Source organism: Aplosporella prunicola, assembly GCF_010093885.1.
Source record: "Aplosporella prunicola CBS 121167 unplaced genomic scaffold K452scaffold_43, whole genome shotgun sequence".
Lineage (NCBI taxonomy): Eukaryota > Fungi > Ascomycota > Dothideomycetes > Botryosphaeriales > Aplosporellaceae > Aplosporella > Aplosporella prunicola.
Window position 1 is genome coordinate 28,746 of NW_022983571.1, and position 15,645 is coordinate 44,390.

The following is a 15,645-nucleotide window of genomic DNA, read 5'->3' on the forward strand; positions in this document are numbered from 1 at the left end:
GTGCTACAGCAGCTTTACCGAAGCCAAAAACACAATGAAAACCTTTCACTTCATTAACAAACGCCATCCACAACATCTTCTGAGACTCGAGGCGAGAAGCAGCGTTCATAATGAGTCGCATGGACGAACCTCTCTCCATGCCGCAGAGACATGTATTCGACCCAGACGGCGACACCACCCTCAGCCTGCATGATGAAGACACCTTCCTAGTCTCTTCCAAAGTATTATGCCTCGATTCACCGTTCTGGCAAAAAATGCTCGGACCAAACGGGCACTTCAAAGAATCCAAGATAACTGAACACAAAGAATTCTTTCTACATGACGTGGAAACTTCATCTGGCTTAACCGTTTTCCTCAACATTGTTCACTTCCGGTTCGGAAAGGTTCCTAACGAGCTTGACTTGGATTCCTTGCTGGCATTATCCGTATTAACGGACAGATACCTTGCAACAGCCTGTGTCCAGCCATGGATCGAAAACTGGATGCAGAAATTGGAACACCTCGCGGAGAAGGATGATTGCTACGAATGGCTTTGGATCGCATGGGAATACGGGAACAAGAAAGTGTTCGAGAGATTGGCTAGGCGGCTAGTCCTTGACTTGACACTGAACGAGGAGGGCGAGTTGTTGACAGCTTGTCACAAGGTCCTCGATCCAACGGACGAACGTACCAATATACCTCCGGATCTTATCGGTATTAAGATCCTTGATCTTGGAACGTTTTAGAGTCTCATAGCTAACATGAAAGGAAGAAAACATTATCGAAGTCCGCAATGAGACATTCCATCGCCTTCTGGACGTCATGTATGAGTACATTGAGAAATATACGGAAACAGCAAGGAAAGGGGAACACATTTGCAAAGCAGACAGAGAGTACCAAAAAGTACAGTGCGAGGCGTTGACTTTTGGTTCCTTAACGTTACCGCTTAACCGGTTAGGCCTCTGGCCTGACCGTGATCCAGCCATCGTGCGACTCAAAAGCCTGCGGTTTCTTCGGGATATGCTGTCGAACTTTGCCATATACAAACATTCAGGAGAGGTCAGGCATTATTCGTACGACCGCCCAGATACCAGCCACAACCAGTGTAGCTTTCAAGATGAACTGAGGGAACGCATCAAGGCGATATCGATGCCTTCGGGTATCCTAGACAAGCACTGGGTTCATCTTGATCGGCAGCGGAAGAAGCTGCTCCCGGAGGAGAAGTAGGTAGAGGGTGGGAAGGACATCGGGTGCTGTCAATCTCATAGAGTGGTTTAAACTCTGTTTGTTGTTACCTCTGTTACCTCCGTAAAGATCAGAGCCGTCTCGCCAGTGGAGTGTAGAAAAACCTTTGGTGAACTCCATTGGAACAGTCATGGGGTTAAGAACTTGAATCTTGTTTTCCTGCGCAGACGAGGATGCAATTCAGTAATCATTTCCTGCTGCCTGTGGGAATCGGATGATGGAGTCTACCGAAGTGAGAGGTAGACAGCGCGCATGGCATTGAAATTTTTTACACACTCCGCCCTCTCCGCAACTGACTTTTCAGCGCAACGATGGATGGTAGCCTCACCGGTAGTCCTGGCGAGCAAGTGCCATCTTCGAGGACGACGTGGTTCGATGAAAATGGCGACACGAGGCCCATCCTCTGCGATGGCCAAGTAGTCTTAGTCGTGGCTTCCAAAGTTCTGTGTTTGATATCACCTTTCTGGATGAAGATGACTGGGCCTGCCGCATCTGTCAAAGTAGGTCAAGGGACCGGAGAAAAAGTGATCCCTCTGCCAGACATCGATCCACTAGCCATGGCTGCCTTCCTGAACATATTACGGGTGAGCCTTGTGATTCCGCAACATCCATGGATACCTCGGATGGTTACACCAGCAGCTATTCAGCCAAACGTTTTCTTCCCTATGACAGCTACCCGAGTACTCTTCCTCGAAAGGACGATACGAGTAGTGAGTGCAATTTTGGGCAGGATTTCAGAAGCAGGATCAACCAGATAATGACACTTAACGGCATTTCAAGCAAGCATTGGCATCATTTGGAACGTCAGCGAAACAAACCAAAGTTGCCCAATCAAGGGAAGGATGAGTCGGATTCGTCTCTTGACAGAATGTTTAGTTAGCCTGAATCCAATGCAGTACCATTCCAAGAACGTCCGCAGTGGAGAGTTACAGCACGTCATCCGGACATTGGAGGTGCAAACGTCTCTTTCTCGTCCAAATCCCACAGTGGGGCCTCCGCGTGTCAGCGTCTCCGCGGACGACCTTAGCTCTCGTCGCCTAGCTCTCGACGGCGCGGGCCGCGGCACCGCCACCACTTCCGCTGCAGATCGAACTTCCTGAACGAGCGTTTCGCCCCTCGGGTATCTCGTATTTGGCCGTGCAAGTCTTGGTTTGCGGATCGTGGGGTCCGCGCGCGGAGTGTGGGGGTGAGACGCTCGGCGGTGCTGGATTTTCTTGGCCAGTGGCGCTGTAACTGCTCGGGCAGCGAGGAACGTGAAGCCAAACTTTAGAGTCTTTCCATCGATCCATCTTGTGCCATCATTGGGCGGGTTGTCATCGAAGTGGAAGGAAAGGTCGTGCTGGTTGAGGCGTCCCGCTGAAGCGACAAGCCCCAAACCGTCGCGTCGCATCATCCTCTCCAACACTATCATTGCCAACCCATCACTGTTGTCATTGCCATTCCCGACCTTCGCTGTCGGCGCAATCAATCCTCTCCTGCTCCGCCTTGTGCCCGTCTTTTTTCTCCAACAGATCCGTATTGAGCCATGCGCGGATCGCGGCTTCAGGTGCGGACGGGCCGCACGACGGTGCTTCGAGAGGCTGCCGCGTCGGCGATCTGCTGAGCATTGCTTTCAAAAGCGGGTAGCGAAGGAGATGGTGCTTTTTGAGCCGATGAGATACGAGGTGCATGTGCAGAGGGTGATGTGAAATGCAGAGAGTCTCGTAGGTGATGTCAACGGGTGCAAAATGAAGAAGAAACGCGGTACGCGCTGCTGCGTATTCGTATTCGCAATATAAAGAGCCTCCCCACTTACAACCTCCCATCTTCCACAGACGCACGACAACCTCAACCGATCCGCGACATCCCCAAAGCGCCAGATCGCGGACAATCAGTGATGCTGATACGGAACACAACAACTTTCTTTTCGAATCGGGGTCTTCCAGTGGCTTGCGGAGGTTCCTAGCAATAGCCTCGTGATCCCTTCTTTAAATAGCTCCAGACTTTGCAGATTAAGAAACATGTTCACACCATCAGCTACTACGTTGTAGTGCTGTTACGGCCTAGGTCAGCGAGGCTTATTGCCTTAGTGTTTGCCTATTGTTTGTTCCTCTCATCCCTAGGCAAAGTTCAGCACTAATTACGCACTTTGATAGTACTACTTAATACCGAGTGTCACTCAAACCACAGTTTTTCTACTTAGGGCAATCTGGGCCTTGAATAGCGAATAAGATTACTACTTCTAACTCCATGGAAGGGCAGCAAAGCTCTGCTATTGCGCCTTGTGATAAAAACAACATAACCAGGCAGTAGCCTTGGTAAGAGAAATGACGTTTAAATAGTAGCCACAGCTGAGCCGGGTGGGCTGGGGTGGTTGTACGAGCCGTATGAAACGATTTTCGCTAACAATACTGATACTGGATTAGAGTTGTACGACAGCGGCTTATAATAGATTCACCTGAGTAGTGACAGATTATTTTCTCTAACCTACAGTGTATATATAGGTTTTAGATCCTGCATATTTGCACAACCGTAAGCAGAATCTAATAAAAGGGTAAGCTGGGTTGAAGCGTACAGCAAACTACACAAATTTCGCCTACCCACCTCTTCTAATTCTTAAATCAATCACACTACCCGATCAGCGTGCTTTACCACAACCACTCTGCGTATTCACACCACTCATCTCCTAATTATATTCCAACGAGGCCAAGTCAACATTATACTTCAATGGCAGACAGCCCTGGAGCGGATTATGAAACAGCAAGGCTTTCCAGTGACGAATCCAACCTCAGAGAAAACGTTCAGGACAGATTCCGTTCTGCTATTACTGGAGGACCGGACAATGGATGGAACACCGACACTGAGCACCTCAAAGATGGAGAGGTGTTAATTGAAGAAGAGAAAGCATCCTACCGCATGGATTTGCGCCGCAATCTGAATATTCTGTTCGATGATTGGTGGCTTTGGGAGGTCGCTGGAGTACTACTCTCGGCAAGCTGCATGGCTGCAGTTATCGTTATTTTGGCATCTTTCAACGGCAAAGCCCTAGCCAAATGGGACTTTCCAATTCAGCCCAACTCGCTCGTATCCGTTTTCATGACAGTGGCAAAATCGGCGCTCCTTCTTCCGGTCTCCCAATGCATAAACCAGGCTAAATGGACCCATTTCGAGCGAAATCCGCACAGATTGCTAAAACTTCAATTCTTCGATGACGCTAGTCGAGGCCCCTGGGGTGCTTTAAAGTTGATAATCGGTATGAAGAGCAGCAACTGGATCGCATCATGGGGCGCCCTCCTTACCATAATAGCCTTGGCTTCGGATCCATTCGCTCAACAAATTATCAAATACCCATCTCGTTCAGCCCCTTCCAATTCCACCTCGGCTTCGTATCGGGTAACACGAGCGTTCAACAGAACAGAAAATTGGACCTTAAAAGAGGAATTTAGTGGCAGCGTGGAGCCGGCAACACAAGCCGCCATCTTTACCGGTATCTACGCCTCTGGTGTAAAATCATCCCCGAACTGCCCGACATCACTGTGCCAGTGGTATGACCCAATGATCACATTAGGAGTCTGTTCTTCTTGCCATGACATTTCCTTGTCTAGCACCAACGAATGCTCTACCGCGAGAAGTACCCTCAGAGTAAAAAACGGCACTCTATTCAACCAGTACCATACGAAATGTGTGCTTAATATGACCAGCGAGCACACATTAAATCCAATACAAATCCTAGAGGAGTTCAAGTGGACACGCAACTTCACAGAGGCTTCAGTACAAACTTACCGCTGGGGAGCCTCTCACTGGATTGCCACGAAGCAATGTGGTTTTCCATACATTAATTGTATATTGGAAATCACAGCTTATAGGAGTTCGGAAAAGAGAGAGATCTACTACTCAAATGCTACGAAGGTTCAGCCGCCCATCCAGCAGGACAACATACAGAGTTGTAGACTCTATTGGTGTGCTTACCTATATAACAACATGAGCATCATAAACAACACGATTCATATACCATCCTCGAAGACATACGAGCTGCTGCTTATCTACCCTAACCAAACAGAGGGTAGACAGTCGCATCCCGGGGGGCTCTTCAACCTAACTTTCGCTATCCCTTCTTCCGAGGTCGATGCTTTTCCTGGAAAACTCCCTACATTTGATGTAGATCCCGTAGAAGAAATAAAACTGATCAACTACCTCCTTAACAATTTGAAAATAGTCGATGGCCACTCCCATTTATTTTCAAATGACACGAACGACTTCATTATGGACCTTGGTTACGATATGAGTACACTGGGTAGCCCGAAAAACTCTGGGCAAGAGAATATGCTTCCAGCGCTCTATCGAAAAAACAATTTTTCTCTAGTCATGGAGGACATGGTTCGAAGCTTGACTGAACATATTCGGACAAGCAGCCCTGGAGAGACCTGGATCGATGGTACGGCATTTGCTCCTGAGACATACATCAAAGTACGATGGGAATGGCTCAGCCTCCCGCTCATCACACTCACAATGGCGATCGCCTACCTTATCGTCTCCATGAAAGAAAGCAAAAAACACCGAACAATCCTCTGGAAATCTTCAACTCTGGCGCCGTTCTTCCATGGTATTCAAGGATGGGAAAAAGAGAATCTAAACCTCGGCTATGTCACGCAGATGAACGAAATGGCGGAGACGATGCGTGGCCAGTTACGCAAAGGCGACAATGGAGAGTTGAAATTTGTGCGTGCGGACAGCGAATTCGAGCTCTTGCCTCTTATAGAAAGAGAGGAGAATGAGATGAAGACAAAAAGGCGAGGCTTGAGGATGTTCGGCCGTGGTTCGGAGGTGGAGTCGGCGGAGTGAGGCCGTTGATGGCGAGTTGGATTAAGTGGTGATGACTGGAAAAGGGAATCTGGAATTTGAAACAAGAGCGCATAGTCTAGTGCTAGTCGGTTGGAGTTCGGGTTTGTCTTTGGGAGCTTGAATTTTCATGATCTTCAGTCGGGTTATGCAGGTGGAGGATTTAGCACCGCGCTGCGACGGCATTGCGACAGCAAAGATAATTTGACTTTGGAAAAGAGATTTAAACTAGCAGAGCGACTGACAGCAAGTTACCATGGGCTTATAATTCTAGAGTAACACAGGGTTGCAATGCGTTACTTTTGATTGAGGTGAGCACTACTACTGCTGTGGGGGACACAAAAATAGCAGTACATAAGTACAAACGGTGACCCTCATCATCAACCATCAGGTGATAATCACCTACATCTTCGATGGTCTAGTGGTGATGATTTCCGCTTGTCAATGATGATAATCCTCATTAGCAAGCGCGGGAGACCGGGGTTCGATTCCCCGTCGGAGAGTCTATTCTTTTGCTTTTTTTCTTTTGCTTTTTTTTTTTTTTTTATTTTTTTGTTCGCCTTTCGCCGCTTTAAATTGGCGCGGGTCTGGCCGAGACGAAAGCTTAGTCATGATCTAAGGTTAAAAATAGCTGATCCACGCCATCCGCCAACCGCGACATCATCAACTCCATCCGCAAACCTCCCACGCCCATGCTTGTGGCATCGTCTGTTTTGGCTGCGCAACCTTGATTGCTCGGGCTGGCTTTCATCGCGCTCCTCTCTCGCATCTTGCCGTTTTCCAAATGTCGCCATGTCCGTATTCATCACCACCTCTTCGGTCCGCGCTCAAGGCCTCAGTGTTGGAGAAAGGGCGATGGACCGTATTCGTCCGCAAATAACCTCAGCCAGTGCTTCCCATGTTGGAAATCGGCGTGCTGTCCATTGAATCTCTGCCGAATTGAATACCCAGGTACAAAGCCTGAAACACAGAAAGCGACAAGAACAGCCACAATGGACAATTAAAACCACGAGCTACGTCCGCCACGCTCGCACGCTCACCACCACGGCAGCAAATAGTCCCGCCGACAAAAGGACACGAAGTAGCTCCGCCAACCTTTCATGCATTCCCGTCACTTTCACCAGCGCCGCCGACCCGGCCTCGCCTGGACATCTCCGCACCAGCGCCCCACGCACAATCTCGTCGTCGAATGGCACGTTCCCTTTCTCGTGCTCAGGCACAGGCACGAAGTTGAGGCGACCTCCGCCCGCCACCAATGCCGCAAACACGTTCAACGCCCAGGCCTCTCCCACCAGCGGAATAACGAAGCGCTGTGCCGCCCGCAGCAATGGCGTCTCCCACGATTGCAGGCGCATGACACGGTGCGCGAGGCGGTGAATACGCTGTGCGCGGGGGAAGCGCTGCGCTTGATATTCTTCAAACAAGTTGGTGATGGCCTCGGGGCCGACCTTGCACCCTCTGTGTGCAAGCACTTCACGGTGCAAGCAATTGGCCAGTGCGGCAGCGCTCTCCAGCGCCGCATTCCCGCCAAACGCCAGCATGACGCTGAATTTGTGCGCAGAGTCTCCGAGCAGGACCGTCCGGCCGTGGTGCCAGGTGTCGAAGACGCCTTCCTCCAGCGGGATGAGCTGCGCGCGAAGACGGCGCGCCCACACATCTCCGAACGTGGCCGTGCCTGTGTCGGTTAGGGGTACGTGTGCAAGCGCAGCGGCCTCGGCAGCTGCCTCCGCGGGGGTGTACCGTACGCGTGCGGGGTACTGAATCGGACGGGGGAGCTTGAGGAAGACGAAGAAGAACGTGCGCGTGGGAGTGGTTAGGAGAAGGATGCACCGGCCGGGGGCATGCAAAATGTGGCTGTCGCTGGTAGTGTGGCCTGGGAGGGACGGAAGGGCGGTGGAGATGCCGGCAAGGCATTTGTAAGAGGTTATGAGTGCTGCGGATGTCGTGTTTGCCGTCAATAAATTACTTTATATGGCCAACTAACCGTCTAGGTGAGGACAATGGTAGGTACGTACACCTCTTCTCCTTTTCCGAGATCAATCCCGGCACATTGCGGTTCGCCGCCTCCCACATGCAGCTCCGAACAGCGCTGTTCACTCCATCACACCCGACGACAATGTCACCAGCATACTCGGCTCCGGAAGTCGTGGTGACACGCACGCCGTCAGGCCCGTCGACGATGTTGGCCAAGCGCGCGTTGGTCACCACAACCGACTGGTCGGGTAGCGTGTCCCACAGCGCCTTGACGACATGGGCGCGCTCGAGGACGGCGAAGCCTGTGTACCCGTTCCTGCAACCACGTTCGTCAACTCGGTGTACCCAACAACACGCCGTTCCTCCACATCGGCACCGACGCAGGGGCAAGTGCACACAAACAACATCAACACTCACCTCGCCCTTACACCCCAGCCCCACCCCCACCTTCCCACCACACCTCCAGAGTCTCCCCTGTCCCAACAGTCCCCCATCGTGTTGCACTCCTTTTTGATACGCTCCCATGCACCCAGCTGGTCAAGTACTCGCATCCCGTTCGGCCATAGCCCGATGCTGGCGCCAATGCCCGGGTGTGTGACTTGCGGCTGAGCTTCCAGTATCGTGTGAGGGATTTTGGCGCGTTGAAGAGCGTGGGCGAGTGCAAGGCCCGAGATGCTGGCTCCGACTATCAGGACGTGAAAGGGTGGTGGAGAGGCGGGGCTTAGTGGTGGGGTAAGGTAAGGAAAGGTAGGTAGTATTTCCTCGGGGAGTTGTGGGTGTGCCATTGTTGGTTGTGCCATTGTTGTGTTGGTGCTGCTGGCCGGTACTACTGCTTATAAAGAAGAAGGATAGCTACATCAAAGCAAGAGCACAGAGAAGCAAGCAAGCGGGCAGATGCAGCGGGTTTTCTGGAGCAAGGCCGGACGAGCGCGCGCGGACTTTGCGGGGTGTTGTCGGCTTGCCGTTTTCAGGCCGTCGCCCTGCCTGCTCGTGGGCGTCCTTGTCCCGGTCATGGTTGCCTTGGTATCGGGACCTGCGACGACCTGGCAATGCAACGGAGACGGGATCAAGGCCCGGGCGGGAAGAAGCCGGGTCTTTGGGGGTTTGTCCGTGGGAGATGTCGGGAGGATGGCGAGGCTGCCTGGCTGGTTTGCCTGGTCCAGCCACTCAGAGTGGTGTGACGCCGCACGCTGGGGTGAGATGGTCGAGTGGGTGGGTGAGTGAGTGAGTAAGTGAGTGAGTTCGTGAGGGGGAGGTGTGCAAGTAAGAGCGAGCGAGCGAGTAGTCGTCCAGCCCTCGCAGCAACGGCCTGAGGCCGCGGTCCTAAGAAGAAGGAATAGGACAAAGCGCCGAGCGCTTCTCTAGCCGTACGACGGCGCCGTCAGCGCAATTGGCCACACGCAGCAGGCAACTCCCCCAGGGGGCACCGTCCCAGCAAAGGCACGAAGCCGGACTTCGTCCACCACGCTTGTCCGTGGCCGCAAGGGCGTCGGATCTTGACGGGTCTTGACACGCCCTGTGCTACGACCGCCGCTCGCAAAGACGTCAGTCCGCATGCCCCCGCCACCCCATTCGCTATCCGCTCGTTTATACAACACAATTGCGCCCCTGCGCGCGTTCCGACTGGCCAATGCACGCTGCCCTTGACCCCTCAGCTGCGGCTGAGGCGCTAGCCTGCATGCGTGTGTTATGCATGCACGCCTGCCGGGCCGGCCGTTTCATCAGGCCGCCCAATCGTCGCCGCCACGCCCCTGGCGCCTGGCTCCCTGGGCCCCATTGAGTTGGGACCTGAGTGGTGGGCTGAGTCAGCGCTGATGCCGTGGCTTGCCATGTCATGCCGTGGTTGTGTTGGCGAGAATGCTGGGGCAGTGGAGTGGGGGAGGGGCCTGGGCCTGCGCGGGGGAAAGGGGGGTGGTGTTGCGGGATGCGAGATAGGGAATTGAGCGCGCCGGAGGTGGAGGGGGACGGTCGGGTCTCCACTTGCGGGTGTTGGGCTGGCCCGAGAGGGGTGAGAGGGTGGATGTGTGGTGGTGGGTTGGGAGGGGCGTGCTTGGTGCGTTTGGAGGGGGAGTGCTGGGGAAGGTCGGTCTTGAGTTTTTGTGGACGTCGGAGCAAATTCATTTGCGCTCTACGTTCTTTTGATACACGCGTACATCACCGCAAAGTTCGACAGCGATTGAGGAAGCTACGACGTGGAGCAATGATTGATATGAAGTAAGTTTGCTCAGTATGCCCCGCGAGTTCCATTTCCTGGTGCTGGGGGATTTATACAGCCCGTATTTTGGAAAACCGCTCGTTATCTATGGTGGAATTCTACCTTCTTCTTTGAAGTTGTTGGTATTGCATACGGAGGAAATCATTACATGGCTTCGAGGAAGTAAACGCAGGCTCCATCCATACGATTTCAAAATACTCCGGGCTGGCTGTCCCGACGAGCACGCGTTTAGAACACTGATGGGCATTTTAGTGGGTGGCCCTTTTTTGGTGTAAACGACTTTGTTGGTCAAAAAGGTATTTGTTCACGTTGATGGTTTGGAGATTGCGTTGATGGCCTAAACTGATACCCGAACTCTCTATCAATTCTTAATCGCAGAACTGCCTTCTTCAGCTTGTTGTTTCTAGGTATTCGAAAGAGTTTCCCTATTTTGATCGAAGAAGTCGGTCATAACCTGTTTAAGGTAGGGATATGGCTTTTCAGGTGCAACTTTATTTGCTTCCCCATTTACTGCATTCGTGGAGCACTTGGAGCTTTTGCATTCCAGCATGTTTCTGGTCTGAGAGGCTTTACGGATCCGGAGAGCAATTGCACTGTCACATTCCAACAACCGGATATTGGTAGGCTTATACAAATGATCCAAATAAACCTTCGCAACACAAACTCTGTCAGCAGCGAGGCTGTAACAAAATTTATTTGATGACGGATGTCATTGGGCGGGTTGTTCCTATCAGAACTCGGACGTCGTACAGCATACAAAATGTCCGATGTTGGACAGTCTTACTCAGCGCTGTGTCGAATTGAGTGCTATGACGTGATAATCATAAGCAAATGCAGCTTGTGCATCTGCTAAAGTTTGTATAACCTGTCATCGGTGATGACTCCACTCGAGCCGCATCGCACCTCAACGACTTACATCCTCCCCGCTTTCATTCTCTTCTCATATGTAATCAGTGAAGCAACAGTCAACACAACGAACCACATCACAATGGCCAAAGTGTGCATCATAACCGGCGGAACCCAAGGCATCGGCAGCGCAACAGCCGAACTCCTCGCCTCACAAGGCTGGCGCGTCGTCGTCTCCGGCCGCAACGCCGCCAACGGGCAGAAGGTCGTCGAGCGCATCACGGCCGCCAATGGCACCGCAACATTCATCCGCACCGACGTGACCAGCCTCGACGACATCAAGCACCTGCACGAGCAGACGATCAAGACCTACGGCCGTCTTGACGCGGCGGTCAACAATGCGGGCATTTCAACCGAGCTGCAGCCCCTGGGTGACTCCTCGACCGACGAGTTCGAGCGCATGTGGCAGGTCAACGTCCGTGGTGTTTACTGGTGCATGCAGGAGCAGATCAGGCTCATGCTGCCGAACGGAAAGGGGCATATCGTGAATATGTCGTCTGCGGCGGGGCTGCACGGGGTGCCACGGGCGGGAGCTTATACCGCGACGAAGCATGCGGTGCGTTGATTGTCACCTTGAACATATTGAACGATGTTTGCAATCAAGCTGACTGGATGCAGGTTGTTGGGTTGACACGTGTAGCAGCCCTGGAGTACGCGCAGCAAGGCTTGTATATCACGGCTGTGGCGCCTGGGATGATCTGGACGGAGATTAACGAGAATTTGGCCAAGATCGCTGGGATGACGAAGCAGGATTTTGCGGAGTTTATGCCGGTGAAGAAGGTCGCGGGGCCGGATGAGATTGCGCGCGCAGTAGCGTTTTTGCTGGCTTCGGAGTTTGCGACGGGCAGCGTGCTTGAGGTTGATGGGGGGTTTGGAGCGGGGTGAGGGAGCGTGATTGTGTGAGGATTTACTTGATAGGCAGTTCGTGGGTACCTTTTGCTGAGGAACTAAGGGTATATTCTTTTCTCTGTCTGGTTCATTGGTAGACTTTAAATTTCAAATGTGGGACTGCTACACAGACCGAAGATGACTATGCTCCTGTAATATTTGAGCGTAAGAAGAGTAGTCTCATGATCTTGCCATTTAGCCTATTAATATATCATTAAAGTAGTAAGCAATTGTTACAGAGTTTGCCCCCATTCTAAAGGACGTAAAGAGTGCTATACTTACGCCCTGCTAATCCTCCACATACCGAACACCGGCACCCTGGTTACCCGACAACGAAGCCGAAGAGGCGACTACAGCACTGCTCCACAAAGTGCACGCAGCACCGTTCGTCCAGGCAACGCAAGCCGCAGTGTTCGAACACATCTGCGAACAACTCCGGATGTTTTGGGCCCTATACACCGCTACATAACCAGTATACTGGAAAACGTCGCAGTTGAACTGGAAGACAACCCCGTTGTCTGCAACGAAGAGATCACCGTCTGATGAGGGGCATGAGGGGTTTGTCACGGTTGGGGGCCTTGTGTGCGTGGGTGCTGCTGTGGTGGTGATGGTTGTGGAAGCTTCGGATGTGGTTATTGCTGCTGAAGTTGTCTCGGTGGGGCTGGCTACTGGGGTTTCTGTCGAAGTTGGTGATGAGGTTTCCGAGGGTGCTTCCGTCGAAGACTCAGGCAGTGTTTCTGTGGGCGTAACTTCCGTCGAAATAGCCGTTGTTGAAAGAGAGGCAGTGGAAGTGGCTACTGAAGACACTTCCGTAGAAGTGGCATCTATGGACGTGATTGTCGTGGAAGACTCACTCGTAGAGACTACAGCTGGTGAGGTTTCCGTAGGTATAGAATACGCTGAGGAAGCCGTAACAGCTGTCGAGGTTTCAGTCTGAGTCTCTGTCGAAGTGGTCTCTGTCGGAGTAGCCTCCGATGAAGTGGCAGATGAAAAGACTTCGGAAGAAGAAGCAATTGAGGTTCCCATGGAAGAGATTGTCGACGTGGCATCAGTAGAGGTGGTCGTAGAAAAAGTTTCTGATGTGGATGTAATCGTAGAGAGAATGGTAGATGTTTCCAGCGAAGAAGAGATTGTCTCAGTAGCCGTGGAAGAAGTAACATCGGACGAGGCTGCTGTAGATGCGGAAATAAAGGAGCTCGATACAGAGGAAGTCATCACTGAAGATGATACCGCGGTAGATACAACCTCAGAAGAAGCAAGTTCCGTCGTCGATCCCTTAGTTGAAGATGCCATAGAAGCAACTGCCACCGTAGATGCGGCTGCGGAGGTGATTGCCGAAGAAACAAATGCCACCGGAGAGGAAGAGACCAACGTAGAAACAGCCATCGAGGAAGCGAGGACAGAAGAGGCTGGTGTGGAGGAACCAAATACAGTTGAAATGGTACTAGCCAACGACGAAGCTGCCGAGGAAGACCTGACACCAGTTTCCGATGTCGCCATCAAATAAACAGTTTCATAATAAGTGGTGCCAGCGGAAACAGTGACTTCTACCAATGTGACTGATGGCGAAGCCGGTGCCGGAGAAATCTCAGTGAAAGTACCTGGCGGAATCACCGTAAAAAGCTCTGTGAGCGTCACTGTCTTTGTTGATACAGGTAGCCCAACTTCGGAAACGGTCATTGTAGTCGTGTAATAGGCAGTAGAAGTTGATAGCGAAGGAACAACTGCAGTTGACGCTACTCCAGGAACAACTATGTTAGTGCTGCCAGCCTTTGCATTGGAGATAGCGAGCGGGATGCCATTTGATGAGCCACTCAGCGATGGGCTGCTAGACTGCTGCTGGGAAGCGCGAAGAGGCGAAGATATCGATGAGACCACTGCAGTCGAAGGAAGGAGAATTGTTGATGCGGAAGCATCATAAACGCCTTGAGAAGCCTGAGCTGAGGAGCTGCCTTGCACTGTGTATGTGCCATGGCTTGCCGAAAATGGAAAGCTTGGAGCGCTACCAGATGAAGCGGAAGTAACAGTAGAGGCACTGAACGTATATGCCCCCGACCCGGTGCCGGCAGTAGATGCTGCTGAAGAAACCGACTTGGGCAAGTACTTGCAAACTTCCTCAATCCGCACGGGTGAGCATCCGCCTACATGACGGCGGTTCTCCTGCCTGTTTACCGTCAGTTTCCATTCAATGATACAAAAATGATCTAGTACGTACGGCGTTCTCTCAAATCTCTCGCAGAAATCTTGGTCGCTTCCGGAAATGAGAGAATAGCAGTAACGACTGCGCACAAAGTCACTGCGGTCGATGTCGTCTTGGCATTGTTCACTGCCGCGTTGAAGAGGAATAGCCGAAGAAGTAGATGCGAAGGTGTTCGCCAATGCCAGAAGAGCGAATGAGGTCCTCATGTTGGGGCACTAGAAGCAGGGTAGCGTTTGCCGGAGTGCCTTGAAAAAGAGAGTTGCAGAGGTACTTTCGGCTTGATAAAGAAAAGCGAAGGACTTTTAAATTATATGGCTTAAAAGTGAATCAGACATTGAGGCATTGCGGAGTCGGACAGGCCTACTTCTCCGTGTCTGAGCAGATCGGGACTCGGTGATATGCCTTTGAATGGTTAGTCCGCGTGGGTCGTACGATGCTGATCAGCCGGGTCTCGTGTAAAATTCGAACCTCGAATCAACACCATTTTGTATATATAATGCAAAACGTCTTTTTAGTGCCGTGAATGCCGTTGAAAACGTTTTTCGCTTGGCTTTTACTACCATTTGGCGCTTCGCAACGGCACCTTGGCAGACACTGTATACTCATGAAAGGAATTAGGATCGGGGCTTTTCAGCCGCACTCCAACTAAGTGCCGATCTTAACGTTAAGCTAGGAAACGAGCTTGGAGCCTCATGGCTTCCCCAGGATAGCGGGAAAACCGAAAGGGGTAAAGTGTGGTTCGTGCGCGCGGTCTCGATCTCACTCCGATCGCTCTCAGCCAGCCACATTTTACCACTGACTCGACAACTGTGGAGTGCCTCGGTAGCAGAGAGCGATGATATTCGTGTATTTGATTTTTACTTGGGTTGTGTGGAAATTTGCCTGCTTGAATGCAAGCATTGTTGAAAGTTTGGCTTCATGTAGCGTCTCCGGGTAGGTTTTGTGAAAGTTTTCGAGGGACAATTTGAGTACAATCACGATCATGGGCGCTCTTTTTTCGGGTTCGCACTGCTGTATCCAATCCAATCACGAATATATAATGATTTATTCATTCGCGCTTTCCAACACCTTATGCGTGAAAGATCAATCTGATTGTCGGGCTCAACTTATCAATCAACTTATGCATCGGGTCAGACCACAGGGCTACCTATTCCGAATGGAACATGGAGGTCGAACTAGCAAGCACACGACCACCACGAAAGCTCTACGAACGGACAGACTGGATAAAGGCGGGACAAGCCATTCAACACGCCCTAAGCCAAGCGAGAGAATCCGCTACACGAGAACAACTGGATGATGCAGTCGAACAGCTTATTAGCATTACCGCAGCTACTGTAAACGAGCTAACCCCAACCGCCAAACCATGCCCATACTCAAAACAGTGGTTCAGCCCAGAACTGAAAGAACACCAAGCAAAGTA

General features: G+C 51.7%; 7 protein-coding genes and 1 non-coding gene across 8 annotated transcripts; 4 read left to right on the forward strand and 4 right to left on the reverse strand.

Annotated features, from left to right (window-relative positions):
* Positions 1 to 335: 335 nt before the first annotated feature.
* On the forward strand, positions 336 to 629 carry K452DRAFT_193178 (uncharacterized protein; the record flags this gene model as incomplete). Its single annotated transcript, XM_033535877.1, has 1 exon — positions 336 to 629. A coding segment is annotated over one exon (294 nt), but the record flags the coding sequence as incomplete, so codon positions are not given.
* Positions 630 to 4,119: 3,490 nt separating this feature from the next.
* K452DRAFT_237204 (uncharacterized protein) lies at positions 4,120 to 6,045 on the forward strand (the record flags this gene model as incomplete). The annotated part of the gene is made up of 3 exons (XM_033537567.1): positions 4,120 to 4,974; positions 5,131 to 5,370; positions 5,524 to 6,045. The coding sequence occupies 3 exons, from the start codon at positions 4,120 to 4,122 to the stop codon at positions 6,043 to 6,045; spliced, it is 1,617 nt and encodes a 538-aa protein (XP_033392313.1).
* A 404-nt stretch (positions 6,046 to 6,449) lies between these two features.
* Positions 6,450 to 6,545, forward strand: K452DRAFT_t156. Its single transcript has one exon. It is a non-coding gene; the product is annotated as a tRNA-Asp (tRNA).
* A 57-nt stretch (positions 6,546 to 6,602) lies between these two features.
* On the reverse strand, positions 6,603 to 6,972 carry K452DRAFT_292259 (uncharacterized protein). Its single transcript, XM_033541336.1, has one exon. The coding sequence runs from the start codon at positions 6,834 to 6,836 to the stop codon at positions 6,651 to 6,653; it is 186 nt and encodes a 61-aa protein (XP_033392314.1). The 5' UTR covers positions 6,837 to 6,972; the 3' UTR covers positions 6,603 to 6,650.
* Positions 6,973 to 7,055: 83 nt separating this feature from the next.
* Positions 7,056 to 8,801, reverse strand: K452DRAFT_237200 (uncharacterized protein; the record flags this gene model as incomplete). Its single annotated transcript, XM_033537566.1, has 3 exons — positions 7,056 to 7,975; positions 8,058 to 8,378; positions 8,477 to 8,801. 3 exons carry the CDS (start codon positions 8,799 to 8,801, stop codon positions 7,056 to 7,058), a joined length of 1,566 nt encoding a protein of 521 aa, XP_033392315.1.
* Positions 8,802 to 11,219: 2,418 nt separating this feature from the next.
* Positions 11,220 to 12,022, forward strand: K452DRAFT_279737 (uncharacterized protein; the record flags this gene model as incomplete). The annotated part of the gene is made up of 2 exons (XM_033539429.1): positions 11,220 to 11,693; positions 11,756 to 12,022. The coding sequence occupies 2 exons, from the start codon at positions 11,220 to 11,222 to the stop codon at positions 12,020 to 12,022; spliced, it is 741 nt and encodes a 246-aa protein (XP_033392316.1).
* A 182-nt stretch (positions 12,023 to 12,204) lies between these two features.
* On the reverse strand, positions 12,205 to 13,329 carry K452DRAFT_292263 (uncharacterized protein). The gene is made up of 2 exons (XM_033541337.1): positions 12,308 to 13,329; positions 12,205 to 12,225 (listed from the first exon to the last, which is right to left on the reverse strand). Exon 1 carries the CDS (start codon positions 13,316 to 13,318, stop codon positions 12,314 to 12,316), a length of 1,005 nt encoding a protein of 334 aa, XP_033392317.1. The 5' UTR covers positions 13,319 to 13,329; the 3' UTR covers positions 12,205 to 12,225; positions 12,308 to 12,313.
* A 105-nt stretch (positions 13,330 to 13,434) lies between these two features.
* On the reverse strand, positions 13,435 to 14,431 carry K452DRAFT_322314 (uncharacterized protein; the record flags this gene model as incomplete). The annotated part of the gene is made up of 2 exons (XM_033544492.1): positions 13,435 to 14,189; positions 14,241 to 14,431. Coding segments are annotated over 2 exons (945 nt in total), but the record flags the coding sequence as incomplete, so codon positions are not given.
* Between the last annotated feature and the right edge of the window lie 1,214 nt (positions 14,432 to 15,645).